The sequence below is a fragment of the Aegilops tauschii genome, chromosome 1 (genome assembly GCF_002575655.3).
Source record: "Aegilops tauschii subsp. strangulata cultivar AL8/78 chromosome 1, Aet v6.0, whole genome shotgun sequence".
NCBI classification, from domain to species: domain Eukaryota; kingdom Viridiplantae; phylum Streptophyta; class Magnoliopsida; order Poales; family Poaceae; genus Aegilops; species Aegilops tauschii.
The window spans coordinates 340,239,106-340,255,302 of record NC_053035.3 but is presented as its reverse complement, the minus strand read 5'-3'; the positions used below and the strand labels follow the sequence as shown (position 1 = coordinate 340,255,302).

The following is a 16,197-nucleotide window of genomic DNA, read 5'->3' as shown; positions in this document are numbered from 1 at the left end:
ATTGCATGGCAATCCCTACTCACTCACATTGATATCGATTGATGGGCATCTCCATAGCCCATTAATTTGCCTGGTTGATGTGAGAATTTCTCCCTTCTTTTATGTCCACCACCACCTTCTATACCACCTCAAGTGTTATATCCATGACTCACGCTCATGTATTGTGTGAGAGTTAAAAAAGCTAAAGAGCGTTAAAAACTATGAACTAATTGCTTGGCTAACATCGGGGTAGTACATGCTTTATACTTTACGTTAAGAAGAGGGAGCATAACATGACTATATGATTTTGCAGGGATAACTTTCTTTAGCCATGATGTTTTGAAAAGACATGATTGCTTTTTAGTATGCTTGAAGTATTATTGTTTTTATGTCAATATTAAACTTTTGTTTTGAATCTTATGGATCTGCATATTCATGCCACATAAAGAAAGATTACATGATAAACATGTTAGGTAGCATTTCACATAAAAAAATTCTGTTTTTATCATTTACCTACTCGAGGACGAGCAGGAATTAAGCTTGGGGATGCTTGATACGTCTCCAACGTATCTATAACTTTGTATTGTTACATGCTATTATATTATCAATCTTGGATGTTTTATATGCATTATTATGCTATTTTATATCATTTTTTGGGACTAACTTATTAACCTAGTGTCGTGTGCCAGTTGCTGCTTTTTCCCTTGTTTTTGTCTTTACACAAAATCAATACTAAACGAAGTCCAAATGGAACGAAACTTTTTGACGGTTTTTTCTTGGACCACAAGACACCCTGAAAGCTTTGGGAGGAGGCCAGAAGGGCCACGAGGTGGCCACAAGCTCAGGGGCCGCGCCCTAGGGGGCGCCCTCCAAGCTTGTGCCCCCCGGTGGCTCCTCTAACCCTAATTCTTTTTCTATAAATACCCAAATATTCCCCGAAGACCAAAGGGCACACCAAAGATACTTTTCTGCCGACGCAAGTTTCTGTCTTCGTGAGATCCCACCTTGGGACCTTTTCTGGTACTCTGCCGGAGGGGGATTCGATCACGGATGGCTTCTACATCAACCTTGATGCCCTTCCGATGATGCGTGAGTAGTTTACCACAGACATACATGTCCATAGCTAGTAGCTAGATGACTTCTTCTCTCTCTTTGATCTTCAATACAATGTTCTCCTCGATATTCTTGGTGGTCTATTCGATGTAATCTTCTTTTGCGGTGCGTTTATTGAGATCCGATGAATTATGAGTTTTTGATGACATTATCTCTGAATATTATTTGAGTCTTCTTCGAACTCTTTTATGCATGATTTATATGGCTTTGTATTTCTCTTCGATCTATTGATTTGGTTTGGCCAACTAGATTGATTTTTCTTGCAATGAGAGAGGTGCTTTGTAATGGGTTCAATCTTGTGGTGCTCAATCCTAGTGACATAAAGGGACATTGCACGTATTTGTATTGTTGCCATTAAGGATAAAAAGATGAGGTTTGTTCATATTGATTGGATCTATCCCTCTACATCATATCATCTTGCTTAAGGCGTTACTCCGTTCTTGTTAACTTAATACACTACATGCATGGTGGATAGCGGTCGATGTGTGGAGTAATAGTAGTGGATGCAGATAGGAGTCGATCTACTTGTCTCGGACGTGATGCCTATATACATGATCATTGCCTTAGATATTGTCATAGCTATGCACTTTTTTATCAATTGCTCAACAGTAATTTGTTTACCCACCGCATGCTTTCTTTCAAGAGAGAAGCCTTTAGTGAAAACTATGTCCCCCGGGTCTATCTTTTATCATATTATTTTTAGATCTATAAAATAAAAAAACACAAAAATACTTTGCTGCAATTTATTTATTTTTATTTTATTTTACACTTTTACTTATATTTTATATCTATCACTATCAGATCTCATCCTTGCAAGTAACCGTGAAGGGATTGACAACCCCTTTATTGCGTTGGGTGCAAGTATTTGTTTGTTCGTGTATGTACAACTATTGAAGACTTGTGTGTTCCTCCTACTGGATTGGTATTTTGGTTCTTAACTAAGGGAAATACTTATCTCTACTTTGCTGCATCACCATTTACTCTTTAAGGGAAACCAACACAAGCTCAAGAAGTAGCAAGCGACATCTGTTTTTGTGCATATTTTGCTTTTAGTTGAAATCCCCCCCCCCCTGCTTGCTCGTCACGCTCCGACACTTCCCGCGAACATGCTAGTAGGACTCTAGCTTTAGATATAAAATTATAGTTCGGTCCAACATATAACTAGCATCCCTCCCGTATCCATAGGGCTGGAATTCAAGCCGATTGGTTTGGTTTGACTCAATAGAGCTCATTAAGATAACGAGTTAGCTCAACTCTTTTTTTTGCGGGTGAAACACATGTATTACTCATCTCAAATGTTCATACAGTCGATCGTAGCTAACTCCATAGCGGCCATTGGGCCTGACCCAACCCAGGTCATAGTCCTGCCCTCAGAACGAGCAAAACACGCTATCCTATCACTAACCTTATTCTGGCTACGATTAACATGAGTAATACAAGATTCACGGAGAGACATAAGATATTTGATCTCCTTGACGAGAGACGAGTAGACCGATCTATCCACCTCTTTCGCTTGGATCAACTTAACTGCAACAAGAGAATCCATCTCGATCTCGATGGGTAATTCGCTTCTTTGGATGGCAAATGACAAACCCTCCATACATGCACATAATTCGGCTTCCAATGCTTCGCGACAGGAAAAGTTTCCTACATGAAGAGAAAATGACAGCTCCCTTTTCATCTCTTAAAACCATACCAGCACCCGCTGAACCATCAGCAGCATAGGAGCCATCAGTGCATAGCTTCACCCAGCCAATCTTAGGAGCCGACCACTTGGGACCGGCATCGCTTACTGTCACATGCGGCATACTGAAGGTTTTGTCATATGTTAGGACAATCTTGCCTTTATTAGGATCTGGTGATAATTCAGTTTTGATGCCAATGAGGGAGTCAAGATAGCTCATCAGAAATCATCTCGATGATTCCATGGCCGGCACAGGTTTATGATGGACCACTTCGTTGCGTAAATGCCAAGCCCACCACAACGTCATCAAAAGCATAGACCTTTCAATTTTCGGCAAAGGATGTAGAGCATGTAACAGCCACTCCACACCAGTATTCTGTAGAGATGTAATACTTGGCAAAGACCACACTTCAACCATAGTTTCCCACAGAATACGTGAAAGGGTACAACGACAAAGAGCATGAAAGGAATCTTCAGTCTCAACTGCACATATGGGGCATAAATCACTAGTTTCAAGCCCTCAATTGTGCTTGTTACTCCAAGTTGGTAGGGAATTTGTTGCGGCTCTCCAAGCAAAATTACGGACCGGCGGAGGCACATCAGTCGACCAAATTATATTCCAGCAGGAACAACGTCCATCTGGACGTGAGCTTGATGCAGTCGCTGTGTCCCTATGGGATTCTTCAAACCCGAATTGGTAAGCACTTTTCACTGAAAAAATCTGATACTTACCAGGGCCCCAAGCGAGAGTGTCCCCTTCTAACCGTGGCGACGCCCGGATCTTCATGATCTCGGCTACGTCTGCAGGCAAGAAATATTGCTGTAGCAGATTGGAGTTCCAGGAACCATTCTCATTAAGAAGTTCTGAGACAAAACGTATCATGCATGTGCCTTTAACAGTGATGGGTTTGTAAGAGAAAGGCCGCGGAATCCAGTTGTCACGCCAGACCCGAATGCTCCTCCCATTCCCCACTCTCCATATCAATCCCTTCTTCAGTAAATCTAATCCATAACTGATAGCTTGCCATGAGGAAGATGCATTACCAGAGAAGACAATGTCCTCGAGATTGCCCTCTGGATAATATCTTGCTTTGAGAACTTGAGCACATAAACTTTCAGGCTTTGCGATTAATCTCCAAGCTTGTCGAGCCAATAAAGCTTGATTAAAAATCCGGAAATCTCGAAACCCAACACATCGCTTACTTTTAGGTTGCATCAAATTATCCCATGCCCGCCAATGCACTTTCCTTTTACCCTTGTCAGCACCCCGATAGAAACCTCTCACCATCCTTGTCAATTCGTCACACACCGAAAACGGCAATTTGAATACTCCCATAATATAAGTGGGTAGGGAACGAGTTAGCTCAACTCAACTTGTGGTAACATAACAAGCTCAGATTCAACTCGATTTAACTCGTGTAACTCAAAAATTAACTCGTTTAACTCGTTATTAATATAAACCGCAAAATATATGTATCATGTATGTAATTAATCTACAAAAATATTAGTAGACACATATTTTTCTTCACAATTATAACAATCAACACTTTACGTCAAAGGGACACTTGGTGCACACAAATCACAACAGTATTGATACTTACATCATGTCCATTTCAATTAACGAGCTTATAACAGTTAAACGAGTAGCTCGTCAGCTCGACTCGCTCAACTCGATTGTTAACGAACTCAAATTGAAACCCATCTCGACTCATTCGTCAACGAGTTCGAGTCAAAGTGGAGCCGACTCACTGGCTGCTCATTTAGCTCACGACTTTTATTTGCAGCCCTCCTTATCCATCCGACATGTGGAGGAAACGACCAGCCGCCGCGCGGTGACGTCCCCGCTGACGCCCGGCGCCGTGGACGGACCAGGCCCCTGGAGCACGCAGCTCGCTGCCTGCCTGCTCACGGCTCGTCGTCACGGCCTATTTATGGATCCGCCGCCCGCCACCGTCAGCCGGCAGAACTCCCGCGACTATCAGGATCGGCCGGCTATACACCGTGAACTGCGCCACTAGACTAGGAAGAAAATGGGGTGGAAGGGCATCCTGGGGTTCGACTACGGCGTCGTGCAGGCACCGCTCGGCCCCGACATCTCCGGACCGGAGCTCGCCGCCGCCGTCGCCAACGCTGGCGCCATAGGCCTCCTCCGCCTTCCTGACTGGGTACCTCGACTTTCCTACCCTCTTTGCTATTTACATGCACTCTGTCAGTCTTGGCTAATCGCCGGAGCCCCCTACCTGCCTGCAGCCGGCGCCGGACCACGTGAGGGAGCTGATACGGAGGACCAGGAGCCTGACCGAGAAGCCGTTCGGGGCGGCCATCGTGCTGGCCTTCCCGCACGAGGAGAATCTGAGGGTCGTGCTGGAGGAGAAGCTCGCCGTGCTGCAAGTGTACTGGGGCGAGTTCCCCAAGGAGCGGGTCGACGAGGCCCACCGTGCCGGCGTCAAGGTCTTGCATCAGGTGAGATCCTTAGCTGAAGGACATTTCACCGGAATGGATGAAACCCGACTGCGGCTTGTGCTTACTGAACTGTACTTAGCAGTTAACACTATTTTTCTGAACTGTACTTAACAGTTAACACTTGTTGTGCCGTTCTTATTACCACTTTCCTTGTCTGATTGCGTTTGCCTAGTCTATGTTCGTTCCAATTTCCGTAATTAACATTTGTGATGTCGTTGTAGTACTAGACTGGACTCTTTCTTCCTACTCAACACTCCTGACTAGTAGTGCCCAACTAATTAGACAGAATTTGTTGGAGCAAAATCATTTTGTTCTTGAGAGTTGTGAGAGGGCAAAGTCCGGTGGCCGTTAGCTAGATATGGCTGCTTAACACCTTTGTTAATTAGTCAAAACTTGTGAATGGTATGTATCAAACTTGCTAAATCATTGGAGGGCGGTGGCCGGTGGCCGTTAGCTAGAGTACGTTGACTGGTCATTATTCTGTATATGTCCAACTTCAAACAAGTGTTGTGTTCTTCAATGGTTTTGGTGCAAATGTAATGAACAACAGCGGAATGGGCTTTTATGTTATATAGACAGATGGAGACTTCCAACAGAATTTGGTCTCTCACAATGATATTTGGACTAAGAACGGAAGGGGCTAGAGTTTCTTATATGGACTCTGTCTCTGCAGCAAACCATGAAGTCATGAATATACCTAATTAAATCATGAGTGTCGCAGTTTTGAATGTAGTTAGTTCAAAACTGCGACACTTATTATGGATCAGCCTTTCCAACAAAGAAATCAGAGCTCGGTTGAGAGAGTCGTGCCCCCGTGTGTTCTCCGCCTACGGCCCCTCCTCTCTTTGTATCCCACAACCAAAAACAAAGAAATCAGAGCTTTCTACTATCAGTGCACACTTGCAGCTATTGTAACAAGTACATTTGAAATTTTATAAGCTTCTTTTGAAGGTCTAGTAAGAAACTATAGTACTGTTATGTCAAATTTTAGAATGTGATCCTTTTCATAAAAGAAATACTTCTTATCTGTAGTGATCATAAAGTTGAGTTTATAACAAAAATGCGTGTTACTCATTTCTCTCCAATTTCCTAGGACTGCTGGGATCATAGGGTGATTTGTGATATTGATGAACAACTAGGACTAGCATCTGACGTAGACCATTCAGGTTTTTATGAACTCCTTGTTGGTACGAAGAAATTCACAATAAGTGCCAATGTGTGACCTGTAGTCAAGGTTTTGGTGCTCTATGATGATGATATGAGCATGTAAGTCCTTGCACTTGTTCTGTTGATTATGGATATTTAGATTTTTTTTCCTTTGTGACTTGAACAGGTTGGTAACCTTGAGGAGGCAGCAAAAGCTAAGGAAGCTGGTGTAGATGGAATCATCGTTCAAGGCCGTGAAGCAGGGGGGCATGTGATTGGTCAAGTAAAGTCACTACACACTGTTTCCATGTTGTTTTCGCTTGAATATTTTGAAATGCTGTTAGGCAGTCTATCAAGAAGCAAGCACGCATGCAATAAGAATCTACACCATGTGCCCGTGATATATTCCAGGCTACTGATTTAGCTTAAGGCCCCTTTTGTGGTGTCATCTTTGGAAGAAAAACACATCTTGCAAGTCTGTTTCTATTTAATTGTCTTCATGGGCTTTCATCTCAGACAGCTTTTTTTCTTTGAATAAAAAGGAGGGTCTGCTACCGTTGCTGCCGAGAGTAGTGGATCTAGTTTCAGATAGTACTGTTTCGGTTATCGCCGCTGGTGGAATCGTAGATGGCCGTGGCTATGCTGCTGCATTGGCACTTGGTGCTCATGGTGTTTGCTTAGGAACTAGGTACTTGCTGAATCTTGCCTTTGTATGATTATGTCAAGCAAAGCTTTTCTTTATACTTATGCATGTTGTGGTTTTCGCATTATGAAATTCTTTAATATTCAGGTTTGTAGCCACCGAGGAAAGCTTTGCGCATCCGCTGTATAAGAAAAAGCTAATTGAGATGAATTGCACGGACTATACAACTGTGTTCGGGCGTGCTAGATGGCCTGGTGCTCCACAACGTGTCCTGAAGACACCTTTCTATGTCGAGTGGAAGAATCTTCCAGATCACGAAACAGAGGAAAATCAACCTATTATAGGTCATTCTATCATCCATGGTGTGGTATGTATTAGTTATTTATTTTTGTTGAATTTACACCCTCATTCTGCATTTAGAAGTTGAAACCATCTTTGGTATGACCTTTTCTGGTTTTCTTATTTTGACCAGTAATGTAGAGTACTTTACTCCTAAAAGTCTTACCCCGGCACAATATATAGGCATGGTGATGAGTGAATGTGCTTTATCAGAACTTGGTTGGCTAACTTAAGTTCTCAGGCATCTAATTTTGGGAAGTTTTCTTCCCAGTGAGAAACATGAGTCTTCAAGCTGTACCTTTGAAACTGTTTGTCAATTTAGGCATGTCAGCTAACTTTAGGAGCTCTTGGACACGGGAAAGGCTGCTCCAGTCCAATGTAGGGCCAAACAAGCCCCACAACTGAACCGAGCTACTTTGCAAATTAGAGCTCAAGTGATCAAATTTTAAATGGCCATGCCAGCTCAGGATGATTTCATTGATATTATCCTTGGGGAAAAGGATCTCAAAATGTTTCAAAATGACCATGATTATTTATTAACTTCCGTTTTTTTAATTAAACCTGGGTCTGTTTCCTGGGCATATAAAGTTACAGAACGACATAATGCACATATTTACTCTTATGGGCCCGTGATATAATTTCCTAGGATTTTTGTCATCTTACTTCAATATAGGTTGAACAAACTAAAGTTCTACTTGTAATGTACCATAGTTGTGATTAATCATGGCCATCTATTATGCTGTTTGTACAAGATGGAGCTCAGTAGAGGAGTTCACTCATTCCAAACCTTAAATGCACATTTTATACTTGTGCATCTAGAACTTAATAATGGAGAACTAAGCAATGGTTTCATAATTCCAGCACAAGGATATCCATCGGTTTGCTGGTACTGTTCCTAATGCGACAACAACAGGCGATATCGATAGCATGGCCATGTATGCTGGCCAGGGTGTTGGGCTAATCACGGAGATTGTACCAGCAAGGGAAGTTGTTGAGAGGCTAGTTGCCGAAGCACAGCGCGTCATTGGGACAAAGCTTTCTGGTTTCCCCAAATCATCAGAGTAGTGCTGGTGAAGTCCTTGGTAATTAACTGTTAAGGTATCTAGTGGTGTACGCTGTGTGTTATTTGTAGGCAATAGCCAATGAAAATAAATGGGTTTTCCAAGGTATTCCCTTTTTACCACAGTTTTGTACTTGTATGTATTGTTTTGTAAGTATATATTCAATAAAGGTAAATGATTTCAATACGATGAGACTGACAAGTGGAGCATGTAGGCTGGAGCCACTTGTCAATTACACATCGGGTTGTGCTTATGCTTTTGGAAACTTTCATTTTCATGAACCTCAGAGCAGCTGTCACTAATCAGACCTCAGGTGTCGGGTCATCTAAGATACCAACCTATGACACTACCGCACTATGGAGATAGTAGTGTATCCTAGTATAATATGCATGATACCGCCTTATGATACCACCCACTACGAAAGGTCTTAGTGGCAAGGGCAAATTAGTAATCCCAACTAGCAAGATTTTGGAGTTTGATTGGGCTGGATATGGTAAAAAGAAGTTTTGGAGGTGGTGAATTCGGGAGTAATGTCGGTGGGCTGAAATGACACATTTATTGTCTTAGTTCCAAAGGTAGATGGTTCAACCAAGAATACTCAGTTTCAGCCCATTAGCGTGTATAATACGGTCTATAAGATAATTTCGAAAAATGTTAATCACATGCCCAAAGGTTACTTTGCCGGACGTGATTGAACAGACGGGAAGTGTGTTTGTGTTGGATAATATTCTCATTGCATACAAATACATTCGTCGAATCAAGAGGGAGACCAGTAAGAATGGACTATGTGTGGTGAAGCTCGATCTTGATAAAGCATATGTCCGGCTAGAATGGTGTTTCCTGAGGAGAACGATGGACTGAACGGGGTTTGCTGACCGATGGATTCAATTAATAATGAATTGTGCCTCATCATATGAGTACAAGATTGGGTTTAATGCGGAAGAAGAAAAAAAAAATACTCCAGTGAGAGGCTTACGGCAGGGTGACTCCTTCTCGACGCACATGTTCTAGTTTGTGCTGAGGCACTCTCAAGTACACAACTCCATCCGCTTCTCCCCTTCTTTCTCCCTCCGGTGGATCTCCAGCCACCCAAGGCCCGGGCCATGGATGGAGATGGCGGAAGGGGAAACGCTGGTCGGAGGCGTGGGCGGGAGACGCAGAGCGAAGGCCCGGCCCGAAGGTCGCGGCAGGAGTTCGTCGTCGAGGGCCTGAGGCGGAGCGCACGGGGTCGGCAGGCGCAGCGCCGGCGAGTTGGTGGAGTAAGGATTGTGCAGCGGCGAGGAGGCGCCGGCTGCTTCCGCTTCCGCGACACGAAGGCGACGATGCGCGAGTCCCGGCCTCGCCAATTCGCCAGGCAAGCTGAGCTCCTCTCTCCTCTCTTTTCCAAATCCGGATGCTTTGATTTACTACTGATTTTTTCATCAAAAAGCGTTAATTGTGGTTTAACTCCGCTAAACATCTTGTCCCGCCCCGCTATTTTAATTCAACTGAAACTTAAACAAGCTAGCGCAACACTCGACACGTAGCGGCGTCCTCTCGGCCACTTCCACGACCACCCACCAGCACCAGCAGCATAGCTTCCTCTTTTTCCATAGATGGAGTCATGGAAGCTCAACCCCTCTCTCTTGCAGTGCACCCACCACCGCCACTAGTCCTCTCTCCCTTTGGGTCACTTCTCTGTTCCCTCCTCCACCATTTTCCCATCAGCTCTGCAAGCTGCGTGCTGACGCGGTCGAACCTTTGTTTGTTTGGAGGCTTTCTCTCCACCAGCGCAAGCTCGACACACACCGGTGTCTATGAAGGATAGCCTTGCCCTTTTGTGCTTTGCAGGGACTAGCAGATACACGATAGAGTAAATTACATCTATAGTATCTGAACTTGATCCTAGGGTTCAATTTGGTCACTGTATTCAGGAAAGGTCAAAATACGGTCACCGAGATTGCCAGGAAGTGTCACTCTATGGCACCAGAACCATATTCGATGTATTTCGCTGATGTGGCAAACACACATATCTCTCTCTACTACCACTCTTCCCTGAAATTTTGTCGAACACCTTAGCCACATCCACCGGTGCACCACACGCCGAGCTCGCACCGCTACCGCAGCTCTCCAGCGCCGCGTTCTAGAGCTCCCGAAGCATCCCGTGGCCTATGAACGATGCTGCGTTGGTTTGCTAAACCATCACAGACGGAATACCCAACTCCGGCCCCATGCCCAACTTGAAGCTCATCAGCGTCGTTGGCCAACCACTGGCACCATGTTTGCAAGTGCACGGGTGCGTGCGTGGCCGATCGACACCATGTTTGCGATTTCGGTAAAATAGCCTTCCACCCTACTATGCTCAGCCTCCGTCGCCTGCCTGACAGAGGCTGTCAACCTGCTCTTTCCCCATCTCTCGTCCAGCCACGCCCCCACACCTTGCAGACATACTCGCGGTTGGTGTACTGATCGGCACGTCGGATGCCAGGTTGGGCGGCGTCTTTGTTGAAGAGGGATCCCAGGGCGCGTTGGTGTACATGCACGGGTGCTCCACGGATTCGCCGAGGCGCCGAGGCTATAGCCTAACCGTCGTGTACCTCGCATTTCGCCGTGCACGGCGGCATCGCTCTGTATTCTGAACACCACAAATGAGTTTCGCAATGCTGGAGGGGACGTAGATTGCGGCGACGGCCGGGGCACGGCATAGCCTCCGTGAAAGCTCGCCGCTTGCAGGAGGTTCAGGGATCGGAGAAGTGCTCTCCATCGCGCACTAGGCAGATGAGGTACACGCCAGGGGAATCGGGCGTCCGAGCTTTCCAGGAGGCGGCGGCGCGCAAGCTGCTGAGGTGCGAGCCGACCTCGTAGTCATCTCGGAGCATGTCAAAAAGATGAGCTCGTCCGGGTGCAGCGCACAACCATACTGCTCGACGAAGAGCGGGGCGTCGCACGGGAGGAGCTCGAGCTGGGCGGTCTTCCACCTTGACGTGGACGGCACGGTGTGATGTGAAGAAATGCGGTGGAGAAGTAGAGGCTGTTGACAGAAGAGAGCTGAGCAGTCAAGTGGTACATCACCGCGGGCTCCATCATCCATGGCTGGTCGGCATATACGCGCCAGCCGGTGCTCAGGTTCATTCATCGAGTGCGGAGAGGGATGATAAGGATGAGCATGCCACGTGAGCAAGTCAACGGTTAGGACCAGTCAACGTATACCACATCAGCGAAATACGTCGGATACAGTAGAGTGACACATTTACGCAATCTCAGTGACCGTATTCTGACACTTCGTGAATACAGTTACCAAAGTGAACCCTAGGACCAAGTTCAGGTACTATTGATGTAATTTACTCTACACGATACCTTAGCTTTCTGTCTCTACCACTCCCCTGATGTGATTAGATACATGATACAAAGATTATTCGGTGGAACTCTGGCGTCCCGCAGTGCAGGAAGCGTTTTCGTTTGGAATCTTTTACCCAGCCACCCCACAGACGACACGACCCTCTCCCTAGCCATGTAGCTCAAGGACGAACCAGACCGAACAATCTGATTTGACTCACGTCACGTATAGGCACAGGAGCATCTAGGGCGTGCGTGCAAGGTTCAGCACGCAGCATTTAACGTTGAGGCCCCGAAGCCATTCTTGTGCTCTTCCCATCTTTCTTTCTCTCACAAATCCAACCGAGGTAGAGTGAGCGAAAGAGGAAGAAGCATTTGCTGCTCTGCTCTGCGCCGTGCCCTCCTTCCGGTCGAGGAAGATCCTGTGCGCAGCCGCCGCCACCATCCGGTTGTCCTCTCCCTCTCGGTTCCTTCCACCACCACCACCACCTCTCCTCCTCACACACCAAGCTCACGCACATTGGCGTCGCCCCCCCAGCATCCTTCGCCAACCTCCTGATCTCACTTTTCTCGCTCACCCTCACGCTCCTGCATGCTCCTGCACCTGCGGTATGCGACGACCTAGGTGCAGGCCTCTCTCCAAGCCATCGCACATACATTGTGCTGCTGAGGCCACCCGTCGACGCCGGCAGCGAGGACGACCACCGCTGGTGGCAGGATTCTTTCCTGCCAACGCCTCTCGCCGGCTCCCATGAGCCACGCCTCATCCATACCTACACCGAGGTCTTCACGGGGTTTGCCGTGAGGCTCACCGAAGCCGACCTCGCCATGGTGTCCCAGAGGAAAGAGTTTGTGCGGGCGTTTCCAGACCATCTCTGGCGCCCCAGCATTACTCACACTCCCAAGTTTCTCGGACTGGAGAAAGATGCCGGGCTGTGGAGGGACACCAACTATGGCGAAGGAGTCATAATCGGTGTAGTCGACACCGGCATCTATGCGGCGCATCCTTCCTTTGATGACAGTGGCATCCCGCCACCTCCATCAAAGTGGAAGGGTTCATGCCATGGTACTGCTGCTGCCCATTGCAATAACAAATTGATTGGTGCCAAGTTCATCACCGTCAATGACTCTGGAGATGTCATAGGGCATGGGACACATACCTCGTCCACGGCTGCTGGGAACTTTGTCAGTGGTGCCTCGGCACAGGGTCTCGGCAGGGGCACAGCAGCCGGGACTGCTCCACGTGCACATCTGGCCATGTACAGCATGTGTACGCTTCGTGGGTGTGACTCCGTTGACATCATTGCGGGGATAGACGAAGCTATCAAGGATGGGGTTGATGTGCTCTCACTCTCCCTTGCCCCTATTTATGATGTTGAGTTCAGTGCAGACCCGGTAGCCATTGGTGCACTCAGTGCAGTAGCAAAGGGCATCGTTGTTGTGGCTGCAGCTGGGAATAATGGACCCAAATCGTTTCTTGCAAATTCTGCACCATGGTTGCTCACAGTTGCAGCTGGCTCAGTGGACCGAAGCTTCGAGACTGTTGTGCAGCTTGGGAACGGCAATCACATCAATGGAGAGGCTTTTAACCAGATTACAAACTTAAGCTCCAAGCCCAAATCTTTTCCTCTGCATTTGAACAAGCATTGCAAGTCATGGCCTGGAAGAAATGTGGCCGGCAAAATTGTGATTTGCCATAGCACAGGACCAATGAATGACACTGGGCCATCAATCAACAAGACCGACATCAGTGCCATCATTAGTGCCGGGGCGGCTGGCGTAGTGCTAATAAACAGGAAAGCTGCCGGTTTCACCACCCTTCTCGAGGACTATGGCAATGTGGTGCAGGTGACTGTGGCTGATGGCAACAATATCACAGAGTATGTGAGGACGACAAGCAAAGCCAGTGCCAAAGTCATATACAAGAACACTGTGCTTGGCGTCCGTCCATCTCCCACGGTCGCGGCATTCTCATCCCGCGGTCCCGGCACGTTCAGCCCCGGTGTGCTAAAGCCAGATATATTGGCACCTGGGCTCAACGTCATTGCTGCATGGCCACCACTCACCATGCTTGGATCTGGGCCATTCCACATTAAATCAGGGACGTCCATGTCGACTCCACATGTCAGTGGTGTCGCTGCGCTTGTCAAGAGCTGCCATCCTGACTGGTCTGCTGCTGCTATCAAGTCAGCCATCCTCACCACTGCTGACATCATGGACAGCACAGGTGGCCCGATCTTGGACGAGCAGCATCAGAGGGCAACCGCGTACGCCATGGGTGCTGGCCATGTCAACCCTACAAAAGCAGTTGATCCAGGCCTTGTGTATGACCTTGGCATTACTGAATATGCCGGCTACATATGTGCTCTACTTGGTGATCAGGACTTGGCATTCATTACGCGTGACCTGAGGTTGTCCTGCAAAATGCTTCCCAAGATACCTGAAGCACAACTCAACTACCCTACCATAACGGTGCCACTCAAGACAAGGCCGTTCACAGTGCACAGAACTGTGACAAACGTGGGCCCATCAAATTCCATACACACACTGAAGATGGAGATTCCCAAATCTCTTACAGTGCGAGTCTACCCAGAGACGCTGGTGTTCTCCAAGGCTGGACAAAAGATTAGATATAGTCTGACGGTGAGCAGCTCTGACAGTGAGAGCTCAAACTTCATGGAGGGAAGTTTGAGCTGGGTCTCAGTGACCCATGTTGTGCGCAGTCCGATCGTTGTTGCACTTTTGTAAGCGGGAAGAGTATGTGTGCCATGTGCGATGTTCTAGAGAAATGACTGTCTTTTAACTAGTAGGATTTCCATGTGTGGAAACTAATTGAAGTTTGGATGTGGAGCATCCATTGCTCTGTCGCAAAACTGACCACATATACACTGCCAGTTTGTGATGTATCCATTCTCTATAACTCTGTTACTTTGAAAAAGAAAATGATTTGGTATCATATCATTTGGTTCATCAGGTTTGCTTACATCTACATGGAAACACACAACACTATGTTGTTTGGATACTGAAATGTGTGTTTTGAAACCAAATTTTTTATGCTTCATATTATTTATGCATTCAACTATGTGGACATGTTCTTAGCTGCAAATATTCTGATGAGGGATGTGCCTAACAAAAATGGTTGTGTTTAACTGAATTAGATGCAGATAAGATCCGAAAGGTTTTGACATTTGTGTTTATTTTACGCCCATATGCTCCGAAGTTACCTTAATCATGCCCCAACATCGTATAACATACAGTGAGTTATATTATACCTTTATTGTGCTGCAGAATTAATGCCATGGTTTTGTTAGAATTTGTGTCCCTGTATTTTCCTAGGAAGATGCTATTTATCTTGGTAAATTTGGAGTGATTGTGTAACTTTGTTTAGATATGTCAGATATACAGTTAAGAAACTGCATTATTATTTATTTTCTGTGAACATGAAGACTTGCGTTACCAGTTTTATTTCGATGATATGTAACTTTTATAAGTTATGTTTTGTTGTGCAGGTAGACACATTCAGATTTTAGAAATATTATTCAAGTGCTTGTTCTTGCTAGTGACACTGAGGAATATGGAGTGGCATGCACGACCACAAATGGTATTTCAAGCAGTTTTTTCATGTTATGGTCTCCCACCCAAGTAACAAAATTGGGAAAACCCTAGTCGTAATCCCAAATAGATATTGCATTCTTGATTGGCAACAGAACAGCATCCCCAAACCATTCTGAAATTCTTGTCTTCACCTTTTTCCTTTAGTTTATTTGGTGCGATGCTGCTAAGGTGTTCCGCAACTAACTGTAATTGTTAAAGACACAGTTCTATTCTTCCTTGAGTTATTCCATACCTTAATAATCTCAGGTTTGCCATTTGGACCTTTCTATGAAACCCCTTCTCTAACAGGTGCATGCACCATTATTTCATCGATAATCATTTTCATTTTGCAACAATGTTTACACCAAATGGTGCTGCAGATGGATAAAGTGATATCACATGCTCACGCTACCCTAGGAACACTTATGTCACAACAATCAATAATTGGTGGCATTACTATGAAGATAAGCAACATTAGCAGGTATTCCCTGTATATCTTTTTTAGTTGCCACCAAAAAATATATTTCAAGTCTAATGCACATCTGACCAAATTGTGTTTCCTTGCTTCTACAGATTAATCATATGATTGTGACATCGACAAAACAAAAATGCCAACACGATGATCATTGGTCAGTAATTGTTGATACCAATTGATCCCAACTCAAAGTGCCTATCAGATGACCATTCCTCAGCCACCAGACAAGTTCTGTTTGCTCCTGGTTTTATATGTAAGAGTTCAAGAATTTTGCATCTCCTCATCCATTCCCTGCTCATCGCGAAAACCATGTTAGTTATCAATATGCACTGGTGAGCCAAAGAGATAAAATTATTAGCATGTTTAATGTTTTTATTTTTGAGAA

General features: G+C 45.7%; 2 protein-coding genes and 1 long non-coding RNA gene across 3 annotated transcripts; all 3 read left to right on the top strand.

Moving 5' to 3' along the window:
* The first annotated feature begins 4,528 nt into the window (after positions 1-4,528).
* On the top strand, positions 4,529-8,614 carry LOC109753066 (uncharacterized). Its single transcript, XM_020311999.4, has 6 exons — positions 4,529-4,941; positions 5,027-5,239; positions 6,573-6,668; positions 6,928-7,073; positions 7,176-7,395; positions 8,229-8,614. Exons 1-6 carry the CDS (start codon positions 4,807-4,809, stop codon positions 8,430-8,432), a joined length of 1,014 nt encoding a protein of 337 aa, XP_020167588.1. The 5' UTR covers positions 4,529-4,806; the 3' UTR covers positions 8,433-8,614.
* An 881-nt stretch (positions 8,615-9,495) lies between these two features.
* On the top strand, positions 9,496-15,635 carry LOC141021820 (uncharacterized). The gene is made up of 3 exons (XR_012182927.1): positions 9,496-9,782; positions 15,253-15,344; positions 15,503-15,635. It is a non-coding gene; the product is annotated as an uncharacterized lncRNA (long non-coding RNA).
* On the top strand, positions 12,309-14,763 carry LOC109753069 (subtilisin-like protease 3). The gene has a single exon (XM_040398177.2). It carries the CDS (start codon positions 12,572-12,574, stop codon positions 14,489-14,491), a length of 1,920 nt encoding a protein of 639 aa, XP_040254111.2. The 5' UTR covers positions 12,309-12,571; the 3' UTR covers positions 14,492-14,763.
* Positions 15,636-16,197: the final 562 nt, after the last annotated feature.

Coding starts and splice junctions, on each gene's coding strand:
- LOC109753066 (XM_020311999.4), top strand. CDS start 4,807: ATGGGGTGGAAGGGCATCCTGGGGTTCGACTACGGCGTCGTGCAGGCA. Junction 4,942..5,026: donor TCCTCCGCCTTCCTGACTGG/GTACCTCGACTT, acceptor ACCTGCCTGCAG/CCGGCGCCGGACCACGTGAG. Junction 7,396..8,228: donor ATTCTATCATCCATGGTGTG/GTATGTATTAGT, acceptor TCATAATTCCAG/CACAAGGATATCCATCGGTT.
- LOC109753069 (XM_040398177.2), top strand. CDS start 12,572: ATGGTGTCCCAGAGGAAAGAGTTTGTGCGGGCGTTTCCAGACCATCTC.